The sequence below is a fragment of the Diplotaxodon limnothrissa genome, linkage group LG8, assembly GCF_057381915.1.
Source record: "Diplotaxodon limnothrissa isolate DT_005_m linkage group LG8, D_limnothrissa_male_GT1.1, whole genome shotgun sequence".
NCBI classification, from domain to species: domain Eukaryota; kingdom Metazoa; phylum Chordata; class Actinopteri; order Cichliformes; family Cichlidae; genus Diplotaxodon; species Diplotaxodon limnothrissa.
In genome coordinates, this window is record NC_140603.1 from 32,439,682 (window position 1) to 32,455,989 (window position 16,308).

General features: G+C 50.7%; 1 protein-coding gene across 1 annotated transcript in view; it reads right to left on the bottom strand.

Moving 5' to 3' along the window:
• Positions 1-818: 818 nt before the first annotated feature.
• The window catches only part of ankfn1a (ankyrin repeat and fibronectin type III domain containing 1a), a 108,191-nt gene continuing 92,701 nt past the window's right edge, over positions 819-16,308 (bottom strand). Inside the window, 12 exon segments of the mRNA XM_085361129.1 lie at positions 819-1,560; positions 1,888-2,089; positions 2,167-2,389; positions 6,082-6,248; positions 6,942-7,110; positions 8,865-9,024; positions 10,176-10,342; positions 10,412-10,627; positions 10,759-10,875; positions 11,435-11,567; positions 12,296-12,395; positions 14,902-15,009. Of these exon segments, the coding sequence (XP_085217255.1) occupies positions 819-1,560; positions 1,888-2,089; positions 2,167-2,389; positions 6,082-6,248; positions 6,942-7,110; positions 8,865-9,024; positions 10,176-10,342; positions 10,412-10,627; positions 10,759-10,875; positions 11,435-11,567; positions 12,296-12,395; positions 14,902-15,009 (2,504 nt within the window).

Here is a 16,308-nt window from a genome sequence, read left to right on the forward strand (position 1 = left end):
ACAAACAGGCTGAACCGTACATTCAAGTCGAGGGTGGGTATCCATGCTCTGAGGGCGGGGTCCAAAAAATAACTCTAAACTGCGGGTTTTTTCTTAAGCGCAACAATCAATCAAACCACCTTTTTTTCTTTTCTTTTTGTTGGTCGACATGCAGAGTCTTGTGCAAAGTTCCTGGTCGGAGAAGCAGTGCTTGGTTTGTCGTTGCATTGACTTTTTTTCCTGGGTAACAGTCGATGCCATGGGTTCTGAGGCGTGGCAGAGTTGAACCAGCAACTTTAGTTGAGTTTACAATCTGCGGAGGTCGGAGGGCAGCTCGTCAGCAACACACCCGGCCAATCACCACTGTGGTAAAAAAAGGAAGGGCGGGGAATAGTTAGCTGAGATACTGTGAATAATGATGGATCTGAAACCTGCATTCTTTCTAATGTCCAGCAGGGGGCGACTCCTCAGGTCAACAGTATAAACAAATAGTTTCTCACAACTGTCGACTGTTCCAGTATTGAATGTTTATACTGATCGTGACCAAAGTTTCCAATAATGAGCTCAGTGCAGTAATCTAAACACTGCAGTTACATGGCCCCGCCCACCTACTGTTTAGACCTTCTGTTTGTGAGAGGAAACCAATCAGAAGAGTGTTTGCTTAAAAGGGGAGGAGCTAAAACAGCTTGTTTCAGACAGAGGTTGGAATGCAGACTACCAGATAAAGAAGGATTATTATGAATTATGAATCATGAAAATCTGCTTAAGTAGAGAACAGGAAGTGACATCATGCCTTGTTGGTTTTGGTAGTACCTACATATGTCTGAAGAACTTCTTCCTTAAAGCGTGCTGCTGAGGATCTCCGACACCTGGGAGTTGGTTTGGTCATCCGAGTCCACCTCCTGGGCGGTGGCTCCCTCTGGCTCCTCCCCTTCCACGACCACCGACACGCCTGCGGCCCTCACCTTCTCCATCACCACTGCCCCCTGCTCCTCCTCCTCCCACCCCCTCCTCTCGTGGCCTGGTGACAGCTCTTTGCAGGGCTCAACGAATATCCTGCGAACGTGCGGTCGCGGCTCCCGATGTCGGGTTTTGCGGCTCTCCAGGACACAGGAGGCGTGGCTGACATAGGTGGTGCCATCCGGGGAGGGCAGGTCCCCCGGCAGGGGCAGGTCGGGGTCGAGCTGCTTGGTGTAGAGTCCCTCTGACAACGATCCGGTGTGACTCTCCCCGCTGTGGCCCCTGAGCCAGCGCTGGGGCCCACTGAAGTACTGCCCGCGGTGGCTCCTGGACAGGATCTTACGTTTGGCGGGTGGGTTGGCGAGGGTCCGGAGGAGGGGGGGGCCCTCGTGGTGGCTCTTTGAGAGCGAGAGGCCCTCCAGAGTCCGGGTGGTGTCAAACAGAGCCGGGGACAGGGGAAGATCTTTGGAGAACCTGGGGGAGAGGGGGAGGGAGGGTGAGGTGGGCAGGGTTCGAGAGCGAGAGGGCGCGCGAGGGAGGAGAGGTGAGGAGAGGGGAGCATCCTTAGGATCCTTCACCACGGGGGAGAGGGGGAGGTCTTTAGCCGGGCACACGCTATACCTGAGTGGAAACCATGAGGAAAGTAATCAGATTACCCAAACAACATGGAGGACCTGCTGGAGGATTGATACTGATGCTCAACAACTCAAAGAAGCTAAAATCTAAAGAAATGAAAACGATTCACTTCAGATGAAAACAAAAAACGTCATGTGACTCTGAGGGTGGGCCTGCGAGGTGATACCAGGTGTGCAGGGCGCATCCTAGTCAGGTGCTGAAGCACCCCAGTGCAGGCCGAAGGTAACAGCGCTGCGCTGTGGACTGACTCTGATCTACAGCCTGAAGTGATCAGTGCACGCACACGAAGACGTGCAGGGTTAAAGAAAGCGCACTAATCACCGGAGCTCGTTGATTTGGAGCACGTCCGGGGCGCTGCCGCCCAGCAAGCGCAGTGCCTGCTGGGACAGATCCTGGCCCGGAGAATAGAGCAGATCCAGGTCACGGGGGCTCAGGGCATCGCTGGAGTCATAGTCGCTGTCTGTGGGCAGGAACACCTCCGAGGATGCATCTTCATCTGAGCCCGGCAGCGACTCTAGATGACAGAGGATTAACGTTAGCTTTGAGTGCTTCTTGTTTTCCTGAAGTTTAATTTGTTGAGCGATGCCTCACCGCTGATGGCTTTCCTCCGGCGGAGCTCTGGGGAAGGAGACGGTGTGGGCAGGTAGTCCATGTTTGAGGAAGTGGAGTCTGTCTTCTGTTGACCGGAGTCACTCTCAGGAACGCTGGCATCCACCAAGCAGGTGATGGGCACGCCGCCTCGAGGCTGCTTGTAGCGTGCGTATTGTAGGGCGTCCGTAATCCAGCGAAGGTCCCGCCGCATCTCGTCCAGTTGCTACAGAGACGCAGAAAAAACAAGTTTAGCCCTCAAAAAGCTTGATGGGGGCTGCATGGAGCACAGCAGGAGTTACAGCTTTACTCAAATACCAGAGAGCTTTTCTGATGATCTACTCGTCTATGGCATCAGGCGATAACCACTGTGATGACTGAAGCCTGATTATGAAGAGTTTGGTTCTACTGTGAGAGATCTTACTGGGCTTCTTTCTGTCATAACAACATTACTGATGCTGAAAACTACATTCATGTATTTAACGGGACTTTTGAGCTCAGCTGTGGAAGTGGAACTTTATGAACAGGAGTCAGTCACAGGCTCCTCCTCTGACACTATCGAACAAACATGAGTGACAGTTTTTCTGTGGCGTGCACGCTCTGTGCACGAAGGTAAAGTCAACATGTGTCTCGGGTGGAACGAAAGGAGGCAAATCAAAAAGCGATCAGCTGATGTCACAATCAGCTTTAGTCTAATCGGCTGTACTCTTCATCCTATTGGTCCTGCAGAGTAGCTCCGCCTGCTTATCGATCCCACTGATCTGACCACCACCCGCCTCTATGGTGACGCTTCCACAGCACAACGTTCTACCCACTGGCTCTGGAGTCATGCATCCACACTGTCAGCACCTCAGCGTTCCTGTGTAACACTCCTAACAGCAACATTCAGGTCTCAGGTGTTTCCTGCACGTTGTTTAGGATGCAACATATGATGAAGACACGGAGAACAATTATATGCCGGATCCACGTCCACTCGGTAAAGTCTAATTTGGCTGGAAGGTTAAAAACACTTTATACAAATACTTTGCAGTTCAGCCCAGAAACAGAAAGTTTGAATCCATCAGCTTGTAGTTAGTTTGTGCTGTTCCAGTGGAAAAGACGTAAAAACGACCACTTTAAAGAGAAAATGGCCTCATGAGACTTTCATCTGTGGGCTCTCAGTGGGATCGTCACAGCTTATTACGAATATTTGTCTGAAACAGTCCAAAACAAACAAAGATTATTATACAGCGTCGTCCCGTTTAGTGACATATTACTGTGGAGTTCTCTGTTTTGTATTGTGCACATTAGTGAGGTCATCCCAGCGCGTGTTATACATAAGTGACAGGATTTCTTCATAAGTGGTTAAACTGCTGATGTGATCTGATCTGGAAACAGTGAAAAACATGTTTTCTTTGGACGGCAGTAAAGTGTGATCAGCAGTAATTAGCCTGCTGTCAGAGAGGCCGAGGCCCACCGCGGTCCTCGCAGAGTCAGCCGACCGCCGACACACACGGTGGGGAGACGGACAGCGGCGATGACTCGACTGGAAAGAATGCGGCGAGTCTGCTGCGAGGAAAACACGAAGGAGATTCCTGCTCGTCCCACAGAGCGCGGCGGCACGTCTCTGCCGAGCGTTTACAAAGAGCTGCTGCTGAGCCCGGATCGATGTGAGCCATTACATCAGCCCTGCGCCGCGTCCACAGGAAATGAAGCGACGCAGCGCGAGTCCGCGGCTCATCTGCAGCTTCTCATCGTCAAATCTAAACACAACGCGCCAAAGAAATGACGAATCCTTCGACAACAAAAGTCGCACCTGAGCCAGCGCGCCCCGCAGCAGGTACACAAAAGATGTCAACGTCCTACAAATAAAGGCTTCTGATTGGTTTACTGTCTCTGGACAGATGATGTCAGTTTCTGATTGGTTTGTTTCATTGCTCTGTCTTTCCTCTGCTCCGTATCTTTGGATGGGTTCGGTTTGTCACGCACAGAAAACTAAACCAGGTGAGCCGGTTCAGTTGCTGATTGGCCCTAAACCCTGAGCCTGGTTCTGTTGGAGGTTTCTTCCTGTTGAAGGCGAGTTTTCCTCCCCGTGTCACCTGGAGCTCGCTCACAGTGTCGTTGAAGGCACTTAGCTCAGACTTGCAGCGCACACCTGGATGGATCGGATCACGTTCTCACCTTTAAACCGCTCTGGAGTCCATGTGGAAGCGAGTCTCGGTGCTTTGGGCCACGCCCGTGTGTGATTACCGCGACACAAACTCAGCACGTATAAGCTGGAGCTGTCTTTCTGCAGTAACAGTGGGACAGACTGGGCTGAGCCATCACAGCCATCAGGTCCAGTTTTACTACATTTAAAGAAACATAAGAAAAAGTCTTCCTGCGTTCAGACGGGAAAGTTGTTGAGCCCCACAAATCCTCTTAAGTTGGTCGTGATGATGAATCTGCTCGCACATCTGTAAAGCTGCACGGCAGTAAGAAGAAGTCAGTTCGAAGCCGTTGCACTGCAGATAAGATGCTGGAGGTTTCACGCCGATCGGGGTGGCGTGGAGCTTCAGGGAGAGAGCTGTGCGGTGACGAGCTTCCCGAGCTGAAGATGAAGTTTCCATCTGCAGCTTCATGATGTCACACCAAGAGCGACGCAGGCAGATACGCCGCACTCTGCTCAGCGTCGCTTCCCTCAGCATCTGTGTCCGGTTACCGCAGCGACGCCCGTCTGGGCGCTTGTGTTTCCTGCTGAGCCAAACCTGCTTCCTGAAACAGAAACGTCCTGATGAAGACCAGCGATACGGGTTCACTGAAGAGCTGACTGAGAGAGCCGAAGACGGACGAGCAACAGGAACTGCGATCGATCTGCTCGCCATCGCTGCAGCTGAGCCTAAACTAACTGTCCAATCAGACTCAGTGTGTGAACGTTTATAAATATGTAATAAATCAGTCACTCCTGTAACGTGTGTGTACGTGATAGCGTGGCAGCGATTACATGTTGAAACCAGCTGTTGTCTCAGATGTGCTCTGTTTCTGAGAGATGAACATTAAGTTTTGGACCGTTCACAGTTAAAGTGATGACTGTCCTCAGGACGCCTGACGGAAGCTCCACCCCTCCACGCGCTCTGACTGCTTTTAGTTTCCGAGCATTTTGTGGTCGTCTACTTTTCCCCCCGAGCGTTCAGATGACAGCCGGAGAGCGAGACGACGGCCTGACACGCTCTGGCAGCGCTGCGATCGGAGCCAGCTCTTGTGGTTTTGCGCTCCGTTGATGGCGGCGGCGGCGAGCTTTCCAAGAGCAGAGAAACAAACTGTTTAACAGCACCGACTCTTTGTTGCCTCCATAAACGTGTCAGATCGATCACAGACTCGTCTGCTTTCAGTTTGTTTGCTTCTCAGAGAAAAACTGAAATAAAATCATAGAGAAAACGAGATCTATTACACGAAGGCTGTTTGATGAGCTGCCGGGCGATTAACGTTCCTGCAGCGGAGACGTTTACGAGCCTGAAGGGCGTTTTAATCTGAGGTCAGCTGACTCACAGCAGTGTTTGAGTTTCACACGTTCATTTCAGGAATTTTCCCACATCTTTCAGAAAATTCTTCCCTGAATATTTCACAGCCTGGTTAGCCTCACATTTCCATGAACTAGCAAACAGAGAGCCGCTGACCTGCTCCAGGACAACAAGTATCTGTTCATCTTACACGCCGAGCTGAAATATGAGGACGTTACAGAGCACGCTCTCCTCAGGATGAAGCTCCACCCACCAGAGACACAGCTGAAGGAAGCAAAGACGAACCAGCGTGAGAAGAAGACTAAACCTGAGCCACAGCGTCTCAGGTACAAATCAGAAAACTCGTCGTCAGAACTTTAAACCTGAAGGTGATGATGAGTGTGTGAAATGCATGCTGGGAAATTTATAGGTCAAAAGGTTAAAGGCGACCAAAAGTTACCTGGATGTAATCCAGGATGAGCTGGTGCCTCTGCTTGGCCGTGGCCACCTCGCCGTCAGTGATGGCCTCCCGCAGTGCCTGCTGGGTAATAAGGGCGTCCAGGTCGAGGACGGAGGACAGGCGGCAGTACAGGCTGATGAACTTCTCTTTGTAGGTGCAGAAGTGCACTGAGGAGAGAAAGGAAAGGGGACGTGAGAGAGGACACTCAAAGCATCGCGGCGGTCTGACTCGGCCGGCGCGGCGAGCAGCAGTGCGTACACAGAGCGAGTGTTGCTCAGTGTGATTGGCTGCAGACTGATATAATGCTCGGCTCTGCAGACGGACCCGAGCGTCTGTGCCGCCGTCTGTGCTGCTCATCCCGCCACAATAAAAGCCCAAAGCTCTGCCGCACGTCTGCACAGCGAGCCCGTAAACCTGAGAGCCCGCCTCAGAGCTGCTGCGGGACAGTCGGCTGAAGACTTCCTGTAAGAGCTGGTGTATGTGAACGCACCGCCGAGCTGCTGCTCTGTGATGTTTCTCCAACACGCTCGCTCCCTGGTTACGGCCTGATTGGAACGTTAGACTTCCTAAAACCTGGAGATGGCGCTCCACATCCCCGTTCTTCAGGCCTTCTGCAGTCGTCTCGTTCCATTGAGCTCGTGGTCTTGAAAGTTCTGCTCGGTAGCTTCTAACGTGTTCACCGTGTTTCCCAGCGTCTCCGTCTCTTAAAAACGCCTCAGTGGGTCGTTCTCGGCATGAACCTCGCCGCTGCTTCATTCTCAGCAGAGCCGTCTGCTCCACCTTTAGATCCACCACGATGTTTCATCCCTGAAAGTCACCGTGCCATCAAACCGATGTAACGTGCTGCTGCGTGCTCTTACCGAGTTCGAACATCTGCAGGGGCAGGTGGAGGAACCCCGACAGCGGGGTGTAGGGGTTGGACTGTCCGGGGGCGGAGCAGACGTCATCGGCGGCGGGCAGCAGCAGCAGGAAGGAGACGCCGTGACCGAGCTCCACCACCTCCTGACTGTAGAGCCGGAAGTGACGGGCCTGCAGACACACACACACACGCACACTGTACTTCAGTGTCTGCTAATAAAAGTCAAATCCTTTACAATGAGCATCATTAACGTGTAAAATAATAATAAATGACGTGATTCCAGTAAAACGTCGTCTGCAGGCCTGAAATGAGACGCTTCCTCTGCAGGTTAGAGAACCTGTCACATGACTACAGGCTGATTTTACAGCCTGATGTTTGCAGGTGTTACCTGCAGGAGCAGCTTACGTTATAACTTTGTAACACAGCCTGTGGCGGGTGGTGTAGTTCCCCTGTAATATAAGAACTGACAGTGGTTTTATTACTAAGTCATTATGTTTATGTAGAAATACTTAAAGGCAGGAACACGAGCATAAGGAGGTAACAAGACAGGTTTTTAAAGGAAATAATTATACTGTAAGTAATATATACACTGTAATATCCTGTAAGCACGCAGGATTTATTTAGTGTCTGCTGTAGGAGAGCTCATCACACCAATGTGGGTAAAACAACTGAACATCGTCCACATTATTAACACCCTGAAAAGTGCAGCACAGGTAATTACACGGTACTTTAAACTGAATCATTTCTCTCTGTTCCTGTAAAATATAAATAAAGAGCATTTACTCGTGCACTGCCTTAAACAACTACACATTACTGTTACTGCATCACTTTGTTGTTTCCTGTACAAGCCTGACTGTTTACTAGGGATGGGTACCGGTATGCACCGCTTCTGACATAAACGGTAGTAACCAGACCGAAAAGCAGCGCACATTTCTTTTTTTTCCGCCTGAGCTGTGACACACTTTAGATTCTAGCCAATCATTTTACGTTTCTGAGGATAGTAGGCGGGTCCAGGCACGTACGTTCTTTTAGAGCAGAGCTTCAGATTAAAAATGCCCAAGGCAAAGTCTGGCTGTACTTCACAGCAAAAGATGCAAACTCAGCAGCAACAAGTGCTTTAAGCTGATACTGTGATACTGTCAAAGGAGGTAACACCTCGAATCTGATGAAACACCTGGCGACGCATAGCGTTTTCTTAAAAGTCGAGAAATGCACCGTATTTGATAGCTTGCTGCGAGACCTCACACCGAGCGCATCTACTGCGGTGTGGTGCCTGTTATCGGACCCGGAGTTAGCAACATCCCCCAAAAACCCGAAGAGGAGAGTCCTGGCCCCTAGCCCTGCCAGTGTAGCAGAAATGATGAGGATGATGATGCAGCAGCAGCCGTTCTTCTCTGCGTGAGTAGCTTAATGTTGTTCGTGTGTAATTTACGTTGAGTAGGCTAACCATGTTATTACATTAATGCATGTAAGGTGAACTAGCAAACATCATCATAGCTACATGCGGCTGTCTTCTTGTTTGATGGCAGATGCTCCCTTCACCCTGGACAAAAAGGCTAAAATGACCAAAGAAAAAGTGGACGAAATTCATAGTCAAAGATCTCCATCCATTTTCAACGGTGGTGTCACCATCACTCAGGTGAAAAATGTCGTATTACTCTGACGTAAAAAAAATAGTATGTTATAGACTGTATGTTGCAGAAAAAAAGAGACGGCTAAAAATAAAAACATGTTCTTCATTCTTTAAGCACCGGCACCGTTTCAAAAGTACCGGTTTGGCACCGGTATCAGAGAAAACCTAAACAATACCTTCCCTGCTGTTTACCCTCATGTTGTTCGAGTGTTCCTACCTGTAAGTATTTGTAAGTAATATAAGTACAGAGTAACTATGGCTGTAGCCGCGTGCTGTTTGAGGCGTGCGTACCTGGTGCAGAGGTAGGTTGATGTGTTTCAGCAGGGACTTGATGGCCGTCTGCAGCTCATAGTACAGTAAAGGGGCGTGACTTTCTGCCCGGGGCCCCGCCCCCTGGTCGTCCTCCTTCTCTCCTGCAGCTGCCAGCGTCTGGATCCAGTCCCACTCCTCTCTGATTGGACAGCACACACAGACAGAGGCGGGTCACTGATGCCGTCAGAGACTTCCTGCGGACCGCAGGGCGGGGTCTCCGCTCGCCTCGGCTAACCGAAACCGACAAATCAACACCAGCTTCATCTGCACGCCGGCTCACACACTCAAAAACACAGCAGCAGCTCTTTTCTCTCCCGTTTCTTCCATTCTTCGACCACGCCGAGCTGCCGAGCTCGCACATATTCTTGGAAGTCGACGAGCAGGAATACGATGTTGATCCTCGATCAGTCCGAGCGAGGACACGCCGAACATCTCACACTGACTTTAGCTCACAGTAGGAACCAACTGGTGCTGGAGCTTCACGAGGTAACGCGGCAAGATTCAAGTCGGTTCCCTCTTTTCATCGTTAGTTCCCTCCTTCGTTGGTTTGTTCATCGCTTCCTTCCGTTCCTAGCTTGTTAGATTCTTCTTTCCTCCTTCCTGGTTGCTGTGTTTGCATCTTCCATGTTTTTCTTATTTTTTCTTTTATTTCTTTGTAAAGTTTCTTCACTTGTTTCTTCATTGGTTACCTTCTTCCTGTTTTTCTTCCTTGGTCCATTTTCTTCTTTTCTTCAGTCTCTTTGTTACTTGCTTCCTTTTTAGTTCCTTCCTTTGTTTCTTCCTCTGTTTATCCAAAGTCGAGTTACACGGGTGACAGACCAATGAGGGAGCTGCACACGCCCATTTTGCCAGCAAAACTTTCCAGATATTCCCGGACGATTCCAAGGTGCTCGCAGGCCAGATGAGGTATTCCCCCAGCATGTTCTGGATCAACCAGGAAATCCCTTCCAGTTTTCCAACCCGCCACAGGCTCCGGGCAGCCGTCCTAATCAGACGTCGACCCAGCCGCCCTGCAGAGGAACCTCATTTGATTTCAGCCACGTGTGCTGCTGCAGGAACAAAGCAGCGTTCGCTCTACATTTCACACGGAAACAGCACCAAACTAAGAGCTCGCCATTCAACAACCCCGCAGTCTGAGAGCGAGCGACGTCACTGACATGAAACAGCTTGGAAACCTTCCTCCCTCCTCCTCTCAGCTCCTTCAGCTGAGAGCACTGACCCCGTCTCCCACCCTCGTCGTGCACTCGCCTCATTCAATGCAGCTGTTATTCAGCACTGAGGTAAGCCTACCTGGACACGTTGGCGTTGTCTCGTACGCGGGTGTGGCAGAGCATGTTGGGGGTCCGCTGGGACACCAGGACCTTGATCTGGTCCACGGAGCTGCTGAGCTTCAGGTAGCCCAAGTAGAGTCCCGGGGCGAGCCGGTGGGTGCTGCGCCGTTGGTACGCCAAAATGTCCTGAAGGGCAGAAACAGAAACGGGTTAAATTCAGGACTTCCTGTCAGGTGACTCGCGCCTGTGCCTCACCTGTATGGTGATGATGAGGATGTCGAGGGCGTAGGGCTCCTCGGGTGTGGACAGAGACTTCCTCTGGCTCTGCAGTTTGGTCACCTGCATCCACTTCCCGCTGAACAGCGAGTGCTGGCTCTCCGTGTCGCGGATCGTCACCAGCAGCACGTTGCCATGGCGATCCTTGATGGGCTCGTAGTGGATCCGGCCCAGGTTGTGGGTTCCCAGGAGGTTCTGCGGGTGGAGCAGGTAAACATTACAGGATTACAGGTCTGAGATGGCTCTGGGCACGCTCGGCCTGTCGGACGTCACTTTGAAGGTTTGGTTTGTGATTTTCACTGAAGCTGATTGGTCGGTTTCCTGACCTGCAGCTGCCCGGCGGCGGTGAGCATCTTGTGCCTGGCCTGCAGGGTGGAGGACGACGACATGGACACCGACATGCTCTGTCTCAGCCACCGGACGTCCTCCCACATGCAGGACAGCTGCAGACACACAAACAGGAAGTTGACATCAGAGACACAGCGTGTGAAAAACTGTCCATTAACACACTTTAATCCTTTGCCGTTCCTCCTCCACCCTCTTACTACAACCAAGCAAAAGCTGCTGAGGGCTGAAGCAGCCATTATGACTCCAGCTCGCACACACTGGTCACACTGGTCACACTGGTCACACTGGCAGCTTCCCTACAGAAGCCCTTCAGTTACAGCAGACTTGCAGGTTGTAGCGCTGCAGCGATTCGGTTCGTTACGCTGAACCTCGTGACTCATTGTTTGCAGGTTCAAACCCACGGTCTTTAGAAACAGAGAAGTGTGGCAGTACAGAGAGGCTGGAGGGAGACCAAAACCCTGAAACAAGACGTGAACTGTTCAGACATTTATGTCCAAACCAGCTGCCTGCTGGGAATAAAAGACAGCCGAGGCCCAGCAGCAGAAATAAATACGACACATGATGAGAGGAAAGGGTGTGAGGAGCAGAGGGCTCATTCAGAGCTGCCGGACAGACGACGATGATGACGAAGATGATGAGGTTTTATTTGCGTACCTTTGTGAACCACAGGAAGTCCTGCATGAGCGAGCTGCTGTACGAGTCATCCACCTCCACGATGGGGATCTGCTCCTCGGCCGTCACCAGTAAACTGTCCTTATGGTAGAACACAGCCGCCAGGTAGATCCCCCTGCACGCACAGGATGGTGCGGTCCGCACAGGTGAATAGAAAGGAGAGTTAGCGTGCTTATGCTAATGATGCACTTTACAGTTTAATCAGATTCGGTCTGAAAAACCATCATTTTATGAGTTTACTGAGTTAAATTAGGATAAAGATGTTTGTTATTCTGTTTCCTGTGTCTCTGCTTCCTGCTGCAGCTTTCTTGCTGTGGTCCGTCATCGCGCTGACATCAGTGGTTTCAACTTCCTGAAACAACATTATGTTGTGGTGTGCGCCACTGACCCCAATCAGAGACTTTTAAATAAGAAAGACACAAGAAACTAAATCAGCAGTCCTGAAAAGCTCAGGCGCCAAGTTGGAGCCACTGATGTCACTGCAGGACTACCACAAGAAATTCCACCCAAGAGAACTACTGTTGATACCAGCAGGGCATCAGTGTCTATGGGAGGGATTCAATTCAATTCAATTTTATTTATATAGCGCCAAATCACAACATAAGTCGCCTCAAGGGATGGCTGCAAGAAAACTCCTGCAATATCCACCAAGACTGAGCTGGTTCCCACGTGAACTCGATCCACATATTTCCACTAAAACATGGAGGTGCTACTACGAGAATTCCCACCCGCCACACCTAAACCAATGAACGTGATGCTGGTGCCACAAGAACGGGAAGCCTATGAAGGTTACAGTGAAGCCGAGAGCGTCCTCAGGCTCGTCGTGGAGAAGCAGCTTCTGACCTTTTCAGTGTCTTTACAAACTTGTTGGAGGAGTTGAAGAGATGTTTCAGACTTCTGGAGACAGACTGCTTCCTGCTGGGGTTCTGCAGCTTAGAGGCATCTGAACAAAAAGACGAGAGAAGAAGAAAACAAGTGAAAACTGCGTTTTTTTTCCAGCTTCAGTCTAAATGTTTGTTTATGGGTCAGCGGGGTCGAGCTTCTCTCCCACGCTGCCGCTCTGACTCAATCTTATCTCCTTTCCCTCGCGTCCTCTGTCGCTCCCTCTGGCCTCGCGAGGACGCCGACTGGCCGCTCAGTGATGCCAATCTCCAGACCGCAGCGCCCCTTTTACTGCAGCTAATTAAGCATCACGTAATTACCGTCCTGTAAACAGACGTCAGACGTGGAGCCGACAGGAGCCGGCTGCAGACCGCCAGGGGAACGAGCCGTGATACAGATGCACAGTGGAGGGAGCGTCGAGGAAAAACAGATCATCGATCCCGTGACCTCTGACCCCTTCCCAACAGAAAAGCAGCACACAGCAACATCACCGTAGGTCACAGCGTCCTCGTGTGCTGGTGCTTTAAAGCATTTTATTAAAACCATGTTGGTTTAACATATTAAACGACTTTAAGGAGCAACATCTGTGCAGCTGTGTGTTTAGTGTCACGTCAGTTCATTTTCATTCAGTTTGTGTTTCAGCTCAAACTGACGTCTGAAACACACGAAGCTCACGTGAAACCCTGAATCTGTAACTACCTGCACGTCACAGCTGCGAAAGGTCGCCCCCTGCAGGCCATGAACGGTACGCTCACTGTTTTTATAAGCACGTTAATATTGCTGCAAACAAATCAACTTACATGCCTGAAAGTCCCACAAAACAACCTGCATCATGTTTAATGACTCGCTGTGTTGTTTGTCTGCTCTACTCAGGATCTCAGAGACGAGGGAAACTTCGTGATCCCGGCGCCTACACGACCATCTTCTGCTGATCTCTCCTCACAGGCTGCTGTTGTTCCTCTGTTGGGTTTGACGAGGTGAATTAAGGCTTCGGGTTTCTATCTCTCCATGAAATTGCTGTTTGCTCGTTAAAAGCTGTAATTACAGCTCGTTTTATCGGAGCGCCTTTTGTCCAGCTGCTGCTGCTCTCGCACACTCGCATTTGGAAAATTGGCCTTTTTCCGAGTCTGTCACAGGGAACCTGACGACTTTAGCAAGTCTCTGTGTGCGTGAGCTCCGAGCTAACCGGCTCTGACAACTGGATAATGTGACGAGAGCTCGCACGCCATGCTGAATAAACACAGGAATGAGTTTTGTTGGAGAGGGCTGCAAACACGATTGGAGTCGATTAATGAGGCGTCCACCTCTCCATCTGTCAGAGAGGAGGACGGGGGAGAGTTTGAGTTCTGACATTTCAATTACAGGTTATTACAGCGTTTAACTGCTTCTGAGACAACATCCAGCTAAGTGAATGAGACGAGGAAGAGGAGACAGATGAAGGCCTGAAACCTCCTGCAGCCTGCAGTGACGATGACGATGTGATTAATAAAAAAACTGATAAACTGATATCTGGTCAGATGGTGTCACGTCCCTGCGTCTGCCCGGTCGGGACACATGGTTTTGTTGCCTCTCTCTCTCTCTTCTGTCTCCGCCCTGTCTGGGCGGAGCTCACTGTGGGCTCCCGCCTCTGGCCCACGCACCTGCAAACAATCCCTCACCTGCGGCTCGGTATCCTGCTTCTCCACTATTTAAACGGTGGCTCAGAGCGTTTCGTGGCTGGATGCTTGCACGCCTCACGTCAGCGTCGCTGTAACCTCGTCCTGGTTCTGATCTCTTCGCCTGTTTATTCCCTGGACCCGTCCTGGTTTCTCTTGCCTGGATTCCCGAGTGTTTGGCAGCGTGGACGAAGCGCGGTGTGTGGATCGATGATCCAGTGTCCCTCTGCCCTCCCTCCCGTGGATCTCTGAAACCCCGACTCCCCCTCTTTGTACAAAGCTCTGCGTCTGTGAATAAACAGTTTTTCCTGGGTCCGCTCAGACAGGCGTGAGAGCGTCAGTAAAAATGAATCTGCGTTGTGATCGAAGAGCATGTTTGTGTCTGCAGACTGTGTCTCCACACATGTGTCTCTGCAGATATTACAGCAATAAAAAAAAAAAAAAAGGTAAATGGCCTGTATTTATATAGCGCTTTACTCGTCCCTAAGGACCCCAAAGCGCTTTACATATCCAGTCATCCACCCATTCACACACACATTCACACACTGGTGATGGCAGCTACGTTGTAGCCACAGCCACCCTGGGGCGCACTGACAGAGGCGAGGCTGCCGAACACTGGCGCCACCGGGCCCTCTGACCACCACCAGTAGGCAACGGGTGAAGTGTCTTGCCCAAGGACACAACGACCGAGACTGTCCGAGCCGGGGCTCGAACCGGCAACCTTCCGATTACAAGACGAACTCCCAACTCTTGAGCCACGATCGCCCTTCATCAGTGGGATTCAAACTCCCACTGATGTCAGAAACGCCTTTTTAACACAGTTGTGTTAAAAGTTACATCTAAAGGATTAAAACGTAACAAAAAATGTTTATTGTGGTGAAGGCCATCCGCCACGAGCCCGCCGACACTCACCTCCACAGCAGTAGTGCGTGTGAGTCGCTCGGACCTGCTGCAGGAGACGCTCCATGGCCTCGATGTGGCCCCGCCTCCTGGGTTCCCGGCCATCGCTCTCCCGCCAATCTGGACAAGGCACCACAGGACAAATGAAGGAACTGAGTGAATCTGCGAGAGCTCCAGTCACCTCAAACGTAAGCATTGTAACGTGCGTCGGCGTGGACTCAGGTGCAGCTACCTGCTGTTTTCATGTGCAGACTCAGACAGCTGGACAACTTTGAAATGACGTTTACAGAAAAAATAAAGTCTAACGTGTGAGCAGAGACAGGAGAACAAGAACGGCTCCGAAAATGTGTTTGTGTGTGAGATGCTACAGAATGAACTAATGGATGTCAAGCATCTTTAGAGGTGTAGTCGTGCTTTCACTCTGTTTAAAACAAACACCCACACACTTTCTGTCCTCTGCTTCTGACATATGCGCGCACACACACACACACACACACACACACACACACACACACACACACACACACACACACACACACACACACAGCTCAAGGCTGAAGCTCCAATGTGCAGGAAAAGAGAAAGCGAGTCGTGACAGAGCGATGAAATTGATTTTCCCGACCCGAGGACGTCAGAACAGGATGTTCACACGATTCACAGCGGACGCACACTTCAGTCACGACCACAGGAACAAACCCTGCAGGTTCACACCGCACGAACTTCCTGTTTTATGTGACAACATTCGGACTCATGTATTTGTGCTTTGTCACACGTCACGTCATCCCGGCTCTGCTGACGGCTGATCCTCGGCTTCGTTCGGGTTTTCCTTGATCCCTGCGGGTTGTCCCAGGCCTCTGACTGTGTGTAAGGCAGGTCAAAGTTCAGCCGAAGAGTCCGCGTGGCCCTGTGAGCGTCTCTGAGGTCACCAACAACATCACATTGTCTGCTAACAATCTCCTTGTTCTTCCATCGTTGGGATTTTGAATCTCACGTCTTTAAGCTCATCCAGTCACAAACGCTCCAAAAATGTAACAAATGAGCGAGTGAGTAGTTTATCAGTTTCAACCGATCTCACCTTTAACTGGTCTAGAAGGAAACCAAAGCTAGCCTCCTACACGTATATCAGCATCTAGTTACTCCCTGGAGAAAGTAATCTGTTACTGTTGTTTGTGGGAGGAGCTAGAAGTCATTCTAAACCCACAGGTGGCGAAATATCTGCAGCCTCACATGAAACATGCCCTCCACCTGAGCGTCATATCCAACCCGAGAACATGCGGCACGACCTCGCCTGTCGTCAGCTTGTGTTTCACTCGCTCGTTTGTGGTTTTTCTGCAACTGCAACAAACCAATTTACCCCACCAAGTCAATCTGCTCTCTGCAGGCCTGTAACAGTGGCTCTGTAACATTTACATGATGCAT